We start from the raw sequence: 19,020 nt of genomic DNA on the forward strand, positions 1-19,020 counted from the left end.
AATTTTCCAGGTAATATTTTATGAGGTAGTGTCAGAGGGCTTATTAAAATCAAGATGTATGACTTCTGCTTTGCTGCTTTGTTCCTCTATTTTGTATACACCCTCCTAGGGTGTACACAGTTTGTTCTGCTACACAAAACGTAAGAGCAGAGTGACCTTAAAGTCAGAGCCACAGTGTTCTGTCAAGAATAATAAATCATTGACATTTTTCATCTGATTAGAGTGATTGCAGGGTGTGAGGAAGGACAGTGAGATGTTCAACTTTCACTAGAAATCGATCCATTGTAATACGAAATTTCCACTATCACTAATGTCGGATTGACTGTTTGACTCTGCATACCTAGTTAATAGAATATCAAAAAACAGAATTATGCGTAATGGAGAAAATCCCCGTAAATTCGATGGTGAGGTGATGTAGGCTTTATTGTTTTTATTGCTTTCTGTTCTAAGTACACATACTACACATACTGTATCACTTGCTCTTTGTAGTAAGTCAGGGGACTGTGAGTACCAGGGAGCTGCTTGAGTGGCTGACCATCCGATTTAGGACAAATTAGTGAAAATGACAGAAAGAAAGGATGTACTGTATAAGTGTGCACAGAATGGCCTTGACACTAAGACATATAGTTGCCAGAGTGGATTAGTACTGTTTACACATTAAAGGACATAGTAAAAAGGACATTTGTTTATCTTAAAGCAGGATATTATCTCAATGTTTTTGTAAGCTGCAATTGAAAAACTATGTAATTTTCAAATCTTTGTTGTTCTATTGATGTCCTTTAGAATTTGCATTCGTGTGTGATGGTTTCCTTGCAGTAGGTGGGAAAGTTAGTTGTGAGTTACATATAGGTAACAAATGGGTTTGGTGCACAACTAGCTCTGAAGCAGCGTAATTAGACATAAACACATACATAATTCTGCAAGCCAGTGCAACATTAATTCTGATCCATTTAATCACTTGGAAACATGGGTACTTATTAACTACTCACATTTCCACTTGGTAAGTGATCTGTCTGTTTCTTTCTTTACTTGTTCTCTGAACTGTAAAAGTATCTGAAACCATTATTTCACAAAATACCTGAAATCATTATTTATGAACTACCAAATGCATTGTTCCCTCTCTGCTTTCTTTCATGCCTAAACAATAGTTAGTGGGAAATTCCCAGCATGTTTGGGACTATATATGTATTTACGGTAGAAATTGGACCGAGTGTCTATCCTTTTTGTGTTTGGGTGATTTTGTGTTTGTTTGTTTTGGTGTTATGTTTTTGTTTTGTTTTGTTTTGTCTTGTCCAGATGTAAAATAATTTGTAAGTTGGTATTGGGTTCTTTACGAAGGACTCACTGGAGTATTTGTATCCTTATTACAAGTGATTAAATAAGCATAAGATTGGCATGGAACTTGATACCGAGCTAACTGACCTCACAGTTAAGTTGGTGGGAATACTACCTGTGACTTAGTTGGAAAATGACTGAGACTGAAGAGCCCATCCTTCACATTTATACTGTTCATAATAAGCTAAGTGTGACCAGCAGGTTGAGGGAGGTGATTCTGCCCCTGTACTCCGCTCTTGTGAGACTCCACCTGGAGTTCTGCTTCCAGTTCTTGAACCCTCAACACAAGAAGGACATGGAGCTGTCCATGGCCACAAAAATATCAGAGGGCTGGAGCACCTCCACAAGAGCAGGCTCCAGAGGGACCTTAGGAAAGGGGGGCTACGGGAAACCTGTGGAGGGACTTCTAGTGAGGGCATGTAGCAACAGGACAAGGCTGGATGGAGATTTGAGGGGCATTGGAACTAGATGAACGTAAAGGTCTCTTCCAACCCAAAGCATTCCATGATTCGATAGTTCTGTGTATTTCTTGAAATTTAAGCTCTTTAGTTACATTCTTCTACTCAGTTCTGTCTGGTTCAGAACCAAGAGGATTGATTCTGCTTTCATCTATGCCAGTGTACATAAAGAGTTATTAAAGTCATGGCATTTTGTCTGTATTAAATATTTAGGAAGAAAAAAAGGAATCTTTCCATGTTTCCATGTTTGATGTATTAATCTTTCTTGATGTTATATTATGACATTAATGTACTAATGAATGTTTTGAAAAGGTCAGTGCAAGTGTCTGGAGCATCCATCTTAGATATTCCAAAATGGGGATGTGGGATTTTGATAAGTTTTGTTACCTTCTACCATGTGGGAGCACCTGAAGAAAAGGAAATAGATATGTTCCTACATAAATCCATTTTTATTGAAACCTTCCATTTTTGCATGTAGTTTGGGAGACAGGAACTTTCCAAGGAGGAAGGTGATGGATGAGTCTGACACTGCTTGTGTCTCCAGGTTCGTCCAGTACCGCTGAGAAGGGATTCATAGCACATGCTGAAATTAAATTGTGCTCCCTTACTCCAGTATCCTGGAGTCTCTTTGGTACATGGGTTGCATTCTAACAGTGCAGCAGTACTTTCAACTAAAACAAAAAGAGGGCAGTAACAGACAGAGATCTTCCCGTCACATTTATATAGTGTGTGTCATTTCCCTTGTCAAATATTTAACTTATAAATAAAAATACAGTTCTTTCAAAAGATAATATGATATGCATTGTTTCAACCCAATGCATACACAGTGCTACTCTTCTTCTCTTTAGTGTTATTTGTGTTTTACCTTTTTACAGAACAATTTCTCAGTGGCTCAGTGATATGATAGGCAGGGATTTTCTTTTCCACCAGTGAAATTTGCTGCATGTCTTTTGTTCTTTTTACAGTATGCAGCACCTAAGCAAGTAAAAGTATCAAGGTGATTTCTTGTTTGTTTGATATATATATATATAAATACTTATTTAACAGAGCATTGTCCTTATTGTTTTCTTTAAGTCTAAAACTTGTTAGCTTCTTAATTTTCTTGACAGAATGACTTACTGTATGTTTGCTATCACTGTGCATCTCTCTCATTGTTTCACTCTCATCTACATCAATATAAGTACCACCTTCTTTATTATGACATATATTTTTTACTAAAGAAAACTTGTTTGGCAGCACTGAGGAACTTGACGATCTAACAGCAAGTTTTACCTTTGATGATCTCTTAAAGTGAACACGTTCCATGTAGCCATGGATATGACTTTTTCTTGAAACCTGGAGTTTGTTACTGAGTGTTGTTGTCTTTGAGCCCTCTAAATTTGGTTTTTGGTGTCCATGTGGTGTATCTCTGGCATGTTGCCCTGAATTTGGAAGAGTTGCTACCTAGAGCTCTGTGTGTTTACAAAGCCATGCCAGGTGTAGTCTCTTTGTGTTTATTTTGGGAAAGCACTTCAAGTTTTGCTTTGTTTCGTTTTTCTGATCAGTTTTTGTATTTGTTTTTGTTTTCTAAACCAATCTACTCTAGAAAGTGAAGAGTTTTCTAAGGGTTAACATGATTTTACAGTATACGTTGACCTTTCAGTCATTCCTGGATTCTGTTTTCATTCTTGTGAACGAGAGGAAGACATTACATTAAAGATTACCAAAATAGAACTTATCTACAAGACTGAAATGCCTTCCTGGAATTGAAGGAAAGGAATTTTTGAGTGTGATAATTATTTACTTGCATTTCTGTTTCTGAATATTAGTGAGAAAAAAAAGAAACAGTGTCCTTAATTAACACTGAATAGCAACTGAACTGTAGAAACAGCTGGCTGGCCTGTCAGATGGAACAGTGGGAACTGAACCAGAAAAAACTTTATGAGGTTACAGTAACCTAGAATTCATGCAATAATTTTAGTGGGTGGGTTCCTTTCTTCTCATAGTGCAGGGAGGAGGCTTTGGAGGGATAAACTCTAAAGAATTTTCCATGATTACTTCTTAATTATATAAATAGTAAAAAAAATAAACTTAGAAGACTGTTCAATTTGTTGTAGATGGAAAGTGTAATCTAGAACTACTGGAAAATGTTGATGTCTCTGAGTAAAGTTTTTTAACATATCTGTGATTTTATTTTATTGTTTTTTTTTTTATCAGGTCGAAAATTTAAGAAGCTTAACAAAATCAAGGTTGTGAGGACATTAGATGTTGCACTTCAGCAGCCAGCAGCCCTTCAGGATGAAAGCCAATCTCTAACGCAAAGGCTGTCCTTTTCTCCAAATCAAGAAATACAGTTTGTTCCCCCAATGATAAGTGTTTTGCGAGGCATTGAGCCCGAAGTTGTCTATGCTGGTTATGACAATACAAAACCTGAAACACCAAGTTCCTTGCTGACCAGTCTAAATCATCTTTGCGAGAGGCAACTTCTTTGTGTAGTCAAGTGGTCAAAATTGCTACCAGGTAATAGCAGCTCTTGTAGTGAGTTCTTGTTAAGCAAATATGTCATAAGACAAGCAGTCAAAAGAGATGGTTGCTTGTTTATTGTCTGCATGTTACTTAATTCTTAAGAAATTGTTAAAGGATTAACTTTCCACTTCATCAGATGATGTATGCACTGATGAAATGAATTTTAATGGGAGGCCGTTTGTAAATTAATGTGTGTTTATACTTATTCCAAAAAGAAACAATGGAAGTTCAGAGTGTTCCTATTCTTGATGATTATAGCAGCTTTTCTATCCTAACTCCTCTGAATCTACCATTCATACTTTGGGTTTATATGTATATATATATATATATTTCCTGCATATTCTTCATTCTTACTCTTGTTGAAAAGAATTCTAAAAGAAACAGAGAAAAACTACAATGCTAATAGATAAGCAGCTCACAAATACTCTATGAATGAGAAGCAACTGAATCTCTGAGGAACCAAGAATTACAAAAGAAAAGTTCATGATTATATATCTGTGTTCTCTGTATAGTAATAGAGGCCTGGTCACGGGATCTATAAAAATCAGTATAGAGGCCTAGAAATGTGGATTCATTTGGACTCAACTGACACTTCAGTCCTGCAGGAAAGTGTCAGACATCTTAGTTGAACTGGGATTGTTCAGTATGGAGAAGAGGCCCGGGGGATACCTTACAGCTCTCTACAGCTGCTTGAAAGGAGGTTATAATGAGGTGGGGCCAGCCTCTTCTCCCAGGTAACTAGAGATAAGATGAGAGGGGATGGCCTTAAATTGCACCAGGGGAGGTTCAGGTTGGATGTTAGTAAAAATTTCTTCTCAGGAAGAGTGATGAGGTGTTTGGAACAGGCCACCCAAGGAAGTGCAGGAATCACTGTCCCTGAAGGTGTTCAGGGAAAGGGTAGGTGTGGCGAATGGATGATGATAGGTAGATTGTTGGGCTAGGTGATCTTAGAGATCTTTTTCAGTGCTTATGATTCTATACTTCTGTGGTATTTCTTCTCATTAAGTGAAAAGAAAACAAACTTTCTTTTTACTGAATCTAATTTTCTATTGGCATCACAAGCTGAACCAGTTCACTGAGGATAGGATGAATGCCAGAGCTTGATTGATTGAAGAAGGTAACAGGACCAGCTAATGAAAAACAGTTTTTGGTGACAGGAAGCTGTTAGGTCAACTCTGATACTTAGCTACGATCCTTAATATTATCCAAGAGCAAAAGTTATCATAAGCAAACACAGAATTGATGTTCTCTGGGTTTAAATGCATTAAAGGTGTTTATAGGTGGATGCTTATTGTGTTATTTAATTTCATTTCCAGGATTTCGGAATTTACATATTGATGATCAGATAACTCTCATCCAGTATTCCTGGATGAGTCTAATGGTTTTTGCAATGGGATGGAGATCATACAAACATGTCAGTGGTCAGATGTTGTATTTTGCACCAGATCTGATTCTTAATGAGTAAGTAGACACTACTGATGCACAATATGAATGCTATTTTGAATTTCTTTGTGTCAATGGGAACGTGGCTTCATTGAGACCAAGGTTTCAGTCACTATTATTTCTGTTTTAAAATTAACAGCAAAGTCCACCGATGACATAAAATTCAGTAACATTGGGAAGGATTGTGTGGGAATCCCAAATATTTTATTGATGTGGCCAAACAAAATAAGTTGAAATATTATTTTAATTAACTAAGAGAAAAGAATTAGAACTATACTGTCAGAAGATTTACATGAATTCAAATGCCTAACACGGAAGTTCATGTTCAATAAATGGAACTAAGTGGGATTTTCTTTGGTCATTGTTGATTGGATGTTTTATTTGTGAAATAGTGAATGAAATTATTTCCCATGTGTATTAATTGTGCTGTACAAATTGAAATGCTTTGCAGGGATAAGATTCAGAGAGCTTCAAATTGTATTGTGTTCCCTAGTGTGCTCTGAGATGTATCTCATAGTTACATGGAGAAATCCACAATAATGGCTTTAGTGTGTGCTCCACTGCATGCCTTATGAAGAAGACTTTAAGTACTTTCTTCCAGAGGAATGTTGAGGTTTATGAACCCTGCTTTTAATTCCTGGTAGATAGCTTCTTGTTTGCAGCTCGAGACCATTTACACTGAGAAAGAGATGGACTGACCACATGCAATTCTCTTGCCTGTAGAATCTCATTAGATTAATGTCAGAAGAATTATAAGGAAAGACCTAACCATGAAGAGTAACTATGCACTGAATCATAGCTGCCACTACTTACTGGGGGGGGGGGGGGGGGAAATGATTTAACTTTCAGATCAGTGAAAAGTAACTGCAGAAAACCAGCAGAAATGGCAGCCTTCCCTATCTCCTGCCCTGGTCGTGCATGCCTAAAATTTTACTTAAGTGGGATCAAACGCTATCTGGCTGCATGGTAAAACAGATAAGGAAATGATAAATTTGAAAAATACACTGGAAAAAGACCTGACTTGCCAATTAAGCTGATCCCTGATCTGATTTCACCGTGTGGGCAGGAAGGCACTAATGCCAGAAGAGTAGGAGTGCACACCTAGAGATGGGAAAGGATCATGAAAATTCCATCTACTGTGGCATCACACACCGAGGCTGATTCAAAATAACCATGAAATCACAGTCCAAAGATTGTTTTGCAGCCAATTTGTTATGTACTGAATTTGTTTGAGACTGAACTGTAATGCTCTGTGAGAGTGACTTGCTCAGTAGCATGGATTTCAGACCAAGTGAGTGAGTAGTGTTAGGTTGACAGCAAAATCTCAAAGAGAAAAATAAGATCAAAGTGCTGCGAAAGACTCGATAATTTGTTGGATTTCTTTGTAAAATGTCCTATTTACTGCTGCAGGAGTTGTGATAAGGCTTTATTAATGCCTACTTCTACTTAAAATACTTTTTAAATACTCGAACGTTTTCTGTAGTGCTACAAAATAATTCAGTTGCTCTTAGCAAAAGAATTTTGTACTTGCAACAAAGAATTTTGATGTACATTAAATAGAGACGTATTTGTAAAACCTATGAACAATTTTCTATCAACTTTCAGCCTCTTCAGTTTTATGCTTTGTTTTCAAAGAACATAAAAATCTATCAACTTCTAAACAAAAGCACTTCATCGTAGATATTAGTTTATTATAAATTGACAAGGACACTTGATTTTTTGGTGGAAAGAATTCTTACGTTACAGTTTACGAGTTCTTTTCTGACTAGAAGTAACAGATTAAACATCCAAAATTATTACTTACAATTAAAAAAACAGTGTAAGTGCAAAACAGTAATGAAGTTGTTCATTTGTTTTTCTTAATTTTGGCGCTGTGTTAATTATGCTGCTAACAAGGCACTTCCTTGAAACAATTAGTAATTAAGCTGCTCCTCTTCTTTATTTTCATGTTTTTGTTTTTTTGTTTCTGTTTTTCCCTTTTCTGGGTGTAAGACAGAGGATGAAAGAATCATCGTTCTATTCATTGTGTCTCTCCATGTGGCAGCTCCCACAGGAGTTTGTCAGACTCCAGGTTAGCCAAGAAGAGTTTCTATGTATGAAAGCACTACTGCTTCTCAATACAAGTAAGCTCTTTTGTTTCTAACATATCACTGGTAAAATCTTTGTTTTGACCAAAGTTGTTTAACTTGACAATTGCTGAGCTCTCTGGCTTAACAAATGGAAAACTTCTTCAGGAGGAAAGTGTTAGTACATCAGGACCTAAAAATATCTTTGTAATGTCTATACGGAATGAATATTCTGTTTCGTCATTGTCTTTATTTGGTATAAAGGCACTGGAGAAATGTTGGATCCCTTTTAATGTATTAGAATACTGCATTATACATTTCAAAACAAATGTCAATATTTCTGTGAGGAAGAATGACTTCAAATGGCACCACACAGATAAAAATGGCCTACAGGCATTGGGAATATATAAATATATAAATATTTATTATTTATTATTAATTATATTGATAAGATTTGCAAAATTGGGCATGCAAACCATAGTAAGGCTTACTCACATGTTCTACTTAAGCTGAGGTGTAGCACAACAGTAGATGAATGAAATTCTTTTAGTTGTTTACTTGAGTACAAAGTTTGTAATGACTTTAATTGTATGCATCTTGTAAGAATACAGCATTGCATTGCATTGGTGATTGGAAAATATTGTAGTTGATGAGATTCCTTTCTGAAGCCTTTTCTAAAATACTGAGAAAGTCATCAGCTGATGCCTTAAATAGTCCACAAACAGAAAGTTTTATTTTTTTCTTGCTACCATTACAAATAAAACTAAGCACCTCCTAGAACTAGAAATGGAAGAAGGATATTGAAGTTTGGTTCTTTACGCACTTAATGAGTGGGAGAAAAGGTGCGTGACTCCCGCATAACCTGTTTCTTGGCTATACAAAGGTTCAGCAAAAAATAAGGAGTTAAAATCTATTCACTCTTAGGCTGCTCTTGCCTGCTATTTGTATAAGCTCTTGATTTCAAAAGTCTGCCATCAGTATAGGCAATAAAGATTAAGTGTAACTCATAGGAATATGAAAATTACTAACATAATAGCAAACACTCTGCTAATTAGCATACACTCTGCTAATGGAATAAAAATAATGCAGAAAATAATCCCTTTGCAATATAACTGTAGTTGCTTTCATGGAATTACATCAGAGTTTTGAATGTATTTCCATTTTAAATGTTTTCCATCTTTGTTGTATCACATTTTGAAATCCCTCTTCTGTGTGAGTGCTGGAGGGAAGTCATACATTTCAGGTTCAGATACATTTCTGATATTCAAACTCTACATACCAGTAAGCTCAAGTGAAATAATTAAAAGAAAAGGCTGCAGTGGTCCATTGCCTCACAAGTATGGGTGCATCAGTTTAACAGTAATCACTGAGCCACCTTTCTTTATCAACTGCACTTCCCTTATAAACTCACTTTTAAGATGATGTGTTTATATGTATGCAAGAAATTAATTTGATATTATGAAAGTATTTTTGCCTGTGTTCATGAGTTTTGCTTTTTGTTCATTCCTGTACTTATTGTCTTATAGGAAAAAACAATTTGTCAGATCTTTGGAAAAAGGAACAGACCTAACCATTGTTGCTGAGGCATTTAGTAGACATTTGGTACTGTATAAATACAATACTCTCCACAAAACAATGTTCAAACAACATATAACCTGGTTATTGCTATAAAGTGTTTTTTAAGATTATTTCTATTTCATGCTGTTCACCTTTATCCTCTTCAGATGTGAAAGTGTGGCCATTTCGAACTTTCATATACTAACAGTAAATCATGTTTCAACTTCTAGTCTCATTCTGCGTTCTTTTGATTTATTATTTAGATGCACTAGCTTTACTTATAAAGAAACAGTAATGTGTGTTGCACGTAACTAAATATCAGTCACAGTATGTTTTTAAATCTGAATGGAAACCCCAGCTTTATTTTTAACATTTCCAGTTTAACATTTTTTTTCCTTTGAGGTTATTGTGGTGCAGACTTCTTCTTTTTTCTACTGTATTTAAAACTGTCTCAGAAGCAGAATTAGTCTTTGCAATAAGTAGAGCAACTTTTTTATTTTCCTCAGTTGTTTTGATTTTTTAGTTCCTTATTTATTATGTTTTACATGTAGACGTGTGTGATGTGCTGTGTTATATTGATACCCAAAAGTTCTAGATAGCTCACCGTATAACAGAGCTCATCTAGGAACCAGTACAGTGAATAGTTCAGAAAGAATGTGACATAAGGAAGTAGGATTGTCTTATGGAGAACACAACATGCTTAGTCCAGCATTTCATCTTCATCAGCTGCCAGAAGAAATAAAACATGACACATCATCCTAAAAAGCCTGACTATTATTCTATATATGGAAGCAATCACAAGTTCTACTGTCTGTTTTGTTTAAATTCAGACATGGGTTGGAATCAGAGTTTGACTTCTATAGCCCAGTTCAGTACTTAGACACTTGTCTTAGTAGTCAACTCGCTATTCTATAGAGATATATATGTATATATGTGTCTCCATCCTTCCCCCAAACACCCACTTGTCTGAGGAAGTGCTGACATGAGCGATCAGTGTTGGCTCATTTCCTCTCTTGGACAATCTCCCATGAAATAAGAAAATTCTGCTTCAGGGCAGAGCAGAGATTTGAACTTTGCTTTGTAAGCTCTCTCTGGGCTCAGGATGAAGAAAATGCTTAATTTTTTTAATGCTCTGTTTGCTTCAAATGTCTTTATCTGCCTTACCTTCTCTTGCTAGGGAGAGAAAGAGAAATTCAACTGAACTCAGTCATGGCCACATAGTAGCCATGGCATGATACCAGACTGAAGGTATATGGCACGCCTAGCATGTGATTTATTTAATTACGTGAGCTACTGCTCACAAGACTTTGAGAGTCCATAGAGAAAAATAAATATGATTACAGTGTAATTCATGTCTTTCTAAAGCTGCTTCTACAATGATGAATATTTCATGTGACCTATTCTCACCTGATTTTTTCCACTGTAAATATAGGGAGCTGTGGTAACTAAATAAGATGGAGCTGCCCATGTTGTGAAGTGTCCTTCCTCTTAAATGCGCTGTCAGAAAACGAAATGTTAAATGTGCCATTACAGTGTGAGATGTCTTGGGAAAAAGAAAAAGGAAAGGGAAGAAGAATTTTTCTTTCAAAAACAGTATTTCTGAAACTAGATTCTGTTTTAGTATATGATTATTTTAACAAAGCAGGGATTCAGATTTGAGTGCCAGTTCGGGGGTATTTTTTCAAATTTCATTTTTTTAAATTTTCATTTTATAGTATCTTCAACAACATAAATTATAACACTTATGTATTACATGCTGCCTGTCGCTGCCCTGTCATGGAAAATAGTTTTCAGAGCATAGAGGTGTTTCCTTACAGTGCTGCCAGAACTTAGAATCAGTGCTCAAACATGATCTTACCACTAGGAGTCACTAACAAGTTCATTTTTCTGGTACTGTCTGTATGTCTTCATTTTGGTCCTAACAGCAGACCATTAAGAGTGAGTTGAGCCATTTGCTTCCCTTTGCTAATTATCTAAGAAATATTCACATTTAAGACTCTGAGTGTATATCTGTTCTTTTGAGTGTAAGAGGTCCAAACAGGAAGTCCAAGCCTTGGATGTTGGGATGTCTACATTATTTAAAAGCTTTTATTCATTCCATGATGCCATTTCAAAGCCCTCCAGCTAGATATAGGATAAATATGCTCTAAGGAGGACAGGCTCTTGGCAGTGTAAGATAAGCCAACCCATGACGTATCTCCTTAAGGACAGGAGTAGTTCTTTTGGTCATCTTCTTTCAGCACATAAGTTTTAAACTTGATCTATCCCATTTCTAGACATTGGAGGTTAGCACAATTGACTGTTGCTTATATATTTCTTGACCTTGTTGTATGACTGTTTCTGGAGAAACTGATTAACAGGAAGAAGTACCTGGCAGATAATAACAAATTAAACTACACAGTGTGAAATATAATCTGTTCCCTTACTTAAATCTCTCTTTTTGCCTTAAGAATACATTGCAACACAAATGTTGCTTTCTTTTCAGTTCCTTTGGAAGGTCTAAGAAGTCAAAGCCAATTTGATGAGATGAGAACGAGTTACATCAGAGAACTGGTGAAGGCCATTGGGTTACGCCAGAAGGGTGTTGTGGCTAACTCCCAGCGCTTCTATCAGCTTACAAAACTGATGGATTCCATGCATGATGTAAGCTTATGTGTTAACTTGTGTTGTTATTGTTTTTTTTTTTAAGTCAGAAGGAATTAAAATTTCTTAAAGGTAATTTTATGAAAAGTGGCTAGTTAACATGCATCCTTTGGGCTTAGCATCCATAAAAACTGAGAAATGACACTCTCTATAATTACCCATATGAATTATGCTTTGTAAAGGCTTCTGTATCTCTGCAAGAGAAGCAAGAAACAGAGATACAAGGCCATACCTCTGCTTGAATAAGAACTGGTGGAATGGCACTAAGATACTTGAAGAAAAGTCATTTTGCATTCAGTGGCTGTTACAAGTTCATAGGGAGTTCAGGGAAGGATGAGGTCTGTATTCTTTTGCACTTTAGAAACACATTTTATCTTTTTTTTTGTAAAATCTTTTTTTTTTTTTTTTTTTTTTTTTTTTTTTTTTTTTTTTCATATAAAAGCTTTCCTTGTCACTAATTCCTCTTTATGATGGAGGAAAAAGCCGAAGGTCCCACTTGTGAAGGTTGAGAGAGGTAACAATACTGATAATTATGTGGTTCACCAGGTAGTCTGGAATCCTTTGATCCACTGCACAGACCTCTCTATCAACTTCTGCTATCCACAGAAATCACATTGACCATTTAACTGTCATATCTTCTCAGATACCAGCAAAAGATGAATGGGACAAGGATGAAAATCAAAGAATCAGAGAGTTGCAGGGGTTGGAAGGGACCTCTGGAGATCAGCAAGTCCAACCCCTCTGCTAAAGCAGGTTCCCTACAGTAGGTTGCACAGGTAGACATCCAGCCAGGTGGATAGCCAGCCAGGATAACACAACCTCCCTGGGTAGCCTGTTCCAGTGTTCTGTCACCCTCTGTGTAAAGAAGTTCTTCTACACATTTGTGTGGAATTTCCTGTCTTCCAGTTTTTGACCATTGCTCCTTGTCCTATCACTGCACACCACTGAAGTGCACTTATAAACATTGATCAGATCCCCTCTCAGTCTTCTAAAGGCTGAACAGACTCATGTCTCTCAGCCTTTCTCCATATGGGAGATGACCCATGCCCTGTATCATCTTTGTCACCCTAATCATCCTTACATGCAAAGTTAGACAACAGAATGTTCTGAAGGGAGGATATTGAGATTAGCCACAAGTTATACTGGTAGTTGAACTCATCATTGTTTGGGAATGTCAGAGCTAAACCCTTCTCTGCAATTCAGTCAGACAGCTTTTACTTGCAAAAACATTTCCTGGCCAGTGTCCTACTCATGCTAGGCAGGTGCTTAAGGAATCTGTCATCTGATGTTTGCCTGTGTCTTGCTTGAAGCGAAAGACCTTCCTGCCTTACTTGGAATAAGAATTTTCAGTTTGGATCTCACAACATTCAGAGACAAATTGTGTACCGAGCTATTTCCTCATTTCAAGTTTAACACAGTAAAATAGCCTCAATGGAAGCAAGTGAGTGAGGCTTGCAGCAGAATATCCAGCAAAGTGATGGCTGGGGTAGTGTTTGGTCTGTAGCATGTCTGAGTACAAGTCCCTCTTCCAGCTCAGACTGAGAGAATATATGATACAATATAGGCCATCCCTGGGTAAAGCCTACATTAAGAGTAAGATTCTAAACAACATAAAGGTCATAGGTTTTTAAGAAAAGCTCTCAAAAGATTGGAACTGCCTAGGGAAGGCAGGTGAAAGGGTACGTATGTGTAGCAGTTGCTTTCTAGGAACAAGGACCTATGAAATTTTACACTATCAGCATATCCAGATATGATCATAGTCAGAGGTATGGGAAACCTCAAAATAGAAAATACAGTCCTTGGGGCAATGCTTGAATGTCATCTAGTAAACAAGGCACTGAGAATGTTGTTGAACATGAGCATAAAATAAAGGTTGAATAATTTTTAATAACTCCATTGTTCGTGTTGCATGTAATAAGTGAGTTCTGCTAGCGAGTCAGACTTTTTTAGGACCTGTAATTTACCTGTATTTCATGATTTTTGCCTTGGGATTATATTTTAATAGGGATCAGAAAGTTATCCTCATTATTGGTTCAAGGAATAACATTAAGATATAGTAATTAAGATATAGTAATGATGTCAACTGATGGATTTGTGAGCTAAGTGATTGACAGCATGTTTATCTGGCTGCACTGCTGTTAGCCTTACTTGTTATGTTTGTATTTTATTAAATCCAGCTAGTGAAACAGCTCCATCTCTTCTGTCTGAACACATTTCTCCAGTCCCGTGCACTGAGTGTTGAATTCCCCGAGATGATGTCAGAGGTGATTGCTGCACAGCTGCCCAAGATTCTGGCAGGGATGGTGAAACCTCTTCTCTTTCACAAGAAGTGAAATGTCTTTTCTCTTATCATAGAGATGATTTCTGGGTCGGTTTTTGTTTGTTTATTTTGGTCAAGATTTTGCAATGTCAGGACTTAAGTGTATTTGTCATACCCTGCCTACTGCTTTATACTTGTAACATACACAAGCCATTTAAGCTTGGTGTACATATCGTGAGTTCCTGATTCCTTAACAGCAAAAATCACAAGAGTCATAAGAAATGTTTTGTAAACTTGGGTAGATTGCTTTTTAGATACGCGTGAGAATGACAACGAATAGAGTTCCAGATTTCTAAGAACAGTTACCTTATACATTTTTCTTACATATTACACACTTGCAGATTTCTGATACGACATGGTGTAAACCTTTTAATACATTGTATGCATGTGTACACGTGGGCACGTGCGTGGTCCTAAAGATTTGGAGGGGATTAAAATGTATATTGCCCACACTTTCTCACGGATATTTGACTTTTTATTTACTAATCTGCCTCACAGAAATATCCTTTCAAAGTCAGCTGTTCAAGTTTAAGTAGATATCACTGCAATACCTTCATGAGTAACTAAAGCGCTCTCTGCAAAATATGTAAATAAGGACTCATGTTCTTCTCTGTGCTCTTGCTGTATTGCAATTCTGATATCAGTGTGCTTCTTTCTGCATCATTCAGTGCAGTTCTCCTTCAAAAATCAGGAAGCAGAGGAAAATTTCAGTATATATTACAGCAGAAGTAAGATGTGTGTAAACCCACACGGCTTCGGTTTGTGTTATTTTCCTTTAAAGTCTGGCACTTAGTGAAGCTAAAACACGTTGTATTAATCTTAAGTTTATCAACTTAAAAATTAGGTATTTCAGAAGTTTTACATAGAAATGTTTTCCCTGTCTGCCACTCTCACTAATCTTGATGGCTTGAATTCCAGTGCTGAATACTCAACCAACCACTGCCACCCAATTTTAGGTTAGAAACAAAAAGAAGTGGAAAATATGACCACAAACATTTTGATACACATAACGTTCATCTTAATACCATGTAGTGAAGCTACATATTTTATACTTTAAAGGCATGCTGTTATAGTTGGAATAACTGTATGAGGAGTTGGGCTAAACTAGCATTATACATTCAAGAAGAATGTCATGCTGTTCATGGAAATGAAACATTCGACTAAAAAATGGTAGCGTGGTCGTTGTTGCTCCATTGGTGTGGACATGAAAATACTCGCATTTAAGGCAGTGAACTGCTGAATATTCAGACAAACAGAAATGGATAAAGCCCAAGAAGAATTTGGGTTATTAAAATCTGACAAATTTTTTGACAGTCATGAAAAATGACACCCAGCTTCTCTGGCACTGATCAACGTAGGAAACTGCAAGTCTTGGATAACTGCTGGCCATAGGTTATTACTTTTTCCCATTAGACACTGGGTGCATCCACTGTGGTAGCATTCTGCTTATGGTATGTAACATGGGATGTGTGGACTTGTCTTTGTCAGGTAAGCTCAGGCCCATCAAGAGGAAGTTACATAACAGATAGAAATAAAAGCATCTGACATAGTACAAAACCCACTGGAGTTGTGGCAAAGAAGTGACCCAAGGTAAAATGGTTTAAGCAGACTTTTGTGTTTGTTTACTGGGTTCATAACTTTAAACTGCCCCAAAACAAGCTACTTCTTACTTATTCAATACAGTCTGACTTTCATCTGTGATCCTTAAAGCAATTGCGTTTTAATAAATAACACAAGATTCTGTTTCTACATACCAAAGTTTTGTTTTCTGTACTTTTCTTTGTATTTACATTCAGTTGCACAGTTGTCCATTTCAACCATTCATCTTTTGTGTAACAACAATATTGTCATGCACTCCTTGGGGGTTTAAGCATTGCCATATGATTTACCATCGAATAACTAGACTTTCTCTGTTGCCGTTTAGATTAAACTGTTATCAGAAACTTCCCATGCTAAAACTTGTTCCACAACACAGAATCACAGGATGCCAGGGGCTGGAAGGGGCCTCTGGAGGTCATCCAGTCCAACCCCCTGCTAAAGCAGGTTCCCTACAGGAGGATGCACAAGGAAGCGTCCTGGCGGGTTTTGAACATCATCAGAGAAGGAGACTCCACAACCTCACTGGTCAGCCTGCTCCAGTGCTCTGTCACCCTCACTGTAACGATGTTCTTTCTCATGTTCAGATAGAAATTCCTGTGTTCCAGTTTGTGCCTGGTGCCCCTTGTTCCCTCACTGGGAACGACCAAAAAGAGCCTGGCCCTGTGCCCTGTCAGTCTTCTCCAGGCTGAACAGTCGCGCATCTCTCAGTCTTTCCTCATAAGGAAGATGCTTCTCCAGATCCCAGACCATGTCTGTAATCCTCCCTTGGACTCTTTCCAGAAATTCCCTGTCTCTCTTGAACTGGAGAGCCCAGCACCGGACACAGCACTACAGGTGTGGCCTCCCCAGGGCAGAGGGGAAGGACCACCTCCCTGCTAGTCATGCTCTTCATTGTGCGCCCCAGGATACCCTTGGACCTCTTGGCCACAAGGGCACACTACTGGCTCATGGAACACCCTACTTCTGGGAGCAGAAAATGGATCAGGCATTATGCGTGCTTTAGGAATGCTCTAGAGAAATCAACATCGGCCTTTGCTCAAGCCCTAAAATTTGTTGCAAGTGTCTGCAGTGTCACTGTCCCACACATAGGGCAGGTTAGTTTGAAATGCTCTACATTTGTCTCAAAGGGATGATCCAAAAAGGGAGAATAGATGCCTTTTGGGAATGGTTTACAAAGGATGCCACATTGTCAAATGGAGTTTCTTGAAGATCTCTTACTTACATTACAGGAATTTCATGTTCACATTAAATTATCCTCTGCGTAACACGGGACAAGTTTGGCTGGATATTATTGCTGCTTTATTTGAAAATCTTGTGTTGTTACTCGATGGTCTGAAGTTGGGCAAAAGTATTTTAATCTGAGATCTTTCAGCTTCGAACAGAGTTTACAAAGGGCCAATAGTCTCCATTCCGATGCCGTCATTTGCTCCATATTACACAGATGCCATTAACAGTGATCAGGACACCAGATTAATTCCTTCCCCATGGAAATCTCATCTCCTGTGACTTCTCAGCACTGCGCTTTTGTCCAGGGTGTCATCTGCAAGCCTTTTTCCTTTGAGGTTTTTTTTACAGGTGAAGGGGCTTTTTCATTGTATTGCAACGTAATGCAGGGCAGTAATATTTCTTTAAAAATTAAGGTTGTTTTTATCTCCTACCTGACATTTACAAGTAGATGCAAATAAAGCAACTTATACTACTTCTCTCTGCACTGAGTGAGACATAGGAAGGCTGGATCTTCTTACGTTGCATTTTGCATTCTAGAAGGAAGATGTTTGGGCAGAAAGGCTGTTTTCTTCTCTGACACCTTATCTAGGTGACACCGTAAGTTACTTATCTTACACTAAATAGTACCAGCTATGCCTGAAACCCTTGACTCTACAATTTACGTGTTTTTGATGCAAAGCCTTCAGCATTGCCTTCTGCTGTTACTTAAGCAAGCAAACAAAAGCACGGAGTGCGCTGCTTTCTTTGCTTCCCGCTGTTGTCATTCAGCTTTGCAGAGGCATCACGTGCTCCAAGTGTTGTCATTTCTAAGACTGTTCTTGAAGATGGAGCTGCCTGGAGTGGCAGCCCTCTGCAGGACAGAGCCCAGGAGGCCATCGGCACTGCAAGCTTCCATCCCAGCTTGTTTCCCAGTTGTACCTGCTGGGGCCAGAGAAATACAAAAAGGTCCAACACTTGTTGACAAGGATCTTAGTTTGACCAGTCTTTTTATCAGCATTTATGGAAGGACAAGTGCTGGTTTTTCCGGGATGGAGGCAAATAGAGCCTGAGAACCTTAGCGCAGATTTCCCGCGGCTCTGCAGTGCTCTGACTGTGTGTGCACCATAAACCAAAGCTCTGGAACTGTGGCTGTTCCTTCAGCTGTGGTCTCTGGTGTTGTACCTAAAACACAGGAGCTGAGATTTCCCTCAGCATTTTCACAGACCAGTTTTCCATACACCATTTTCTGATCAGTCAGTGCTTTGTTATTACCTCAACACTCATCTGCTGTGTTTTATGATTTTATGTTGGTAATTCCATTTTATTGGGAAATTCAGGTTCTTTACTGTGTTCCTAACTAAAACAAATCTTTGTTTCAGTAACTGATAGCATATCTGTGCTAAAGGTGTTGTCTAGATTACCATAAATGTTACATACAGTTATATGCGCAGGATCCTCCCCATGTCTCCTACCTGCCCAGGCTGGACTAGCTTGTCCCCAAGGCAGAAGGGTGTGGGGCTGCCCCCCTCCTGCCCTGTGTGCCAGTCATGGCACGTTGACCTCCCTTTCCTTCAGCTAAGTCAGCTTGCAGCCACAGAGCCAATGGCCAAAGCCCTTCCAAACATCCAAGGCTCAAAAGCCTGTGCATATGTACTGCCAGCGTGGATTGTCAGCACCGCTGGATTTATTGGTTTGTACTGCCTTGTGTCATGGTGACCTGACTTTTGAACAGAGGAATTGTTTTTCTTTTAGTTCTCTTTTCCCCCTTGGAAGATGAAAAGGAAAGAAAAAAAAAAAAAAAAAAAGAAGTCATGTTGTAGATGTTTTCATATTGAAATTTATGAGCTGTTTTGTAGACGCGTGCTGTTCATTTGGTAGATGGACAGTA

At 37.9% G+C, this 19,020-nt stretch overlaps 1 protein-coding gene across 1 annotated transcript in view; it reads left to right on the top strand.

Annotated features, from left to right (window-relative positions):
- PGR (progesterone receptor) overlaps window positions 1-16,108 on the top strand; it is a 35,458-nt gene extending 19,350 nt beyond the window's left edge. Inside the window, exons 4-8 of the mRNA XM_072326744.1 lie at window positions 3,990-4,292; window positions 5,615-5,759; window positions 7,734-7,864; window positions 11,850-12,007; window positions 14,185-16,108. Of these exons, the coding sequence (XP_072182845.1) occupies window positions 3,990-4,292; window positions 5,615-5,759; window positions 7,734-7,864; window positions 11,850-12,007; window positions 14,185-14,340 (893 nt within the window). The 3' untranslated portion in view covers window positions 14,341-16,108. The remainder of the gene's footprint in view (window positions 1-3,989; window positions 4,293-5,614; window positions 5,760-7,733; window positions 7,865-11,849; window positions 12,008-14,184) is intronic.
- The last annotated feature ends 2,912 nt before the right edge of the window (window positions 16,109-19,020 follow it).

Source organism: Excalfactoria chinensis, chromosome 1, assembly GCF_039878825.1.
Source record: "Excalfactoria chinensis isolate bCotChi1 chromosome 1, bCotChi1.hap2, whole genome shotgun sequence".
In the NCBI taxonomy this organism is placed as follows: domain Eukaryota; kingdom Metazoa; phylum Chordata; class Aves; order Galliformes; family Phasianidae; genus Excalfactoria; species Excalfactoria chinensis.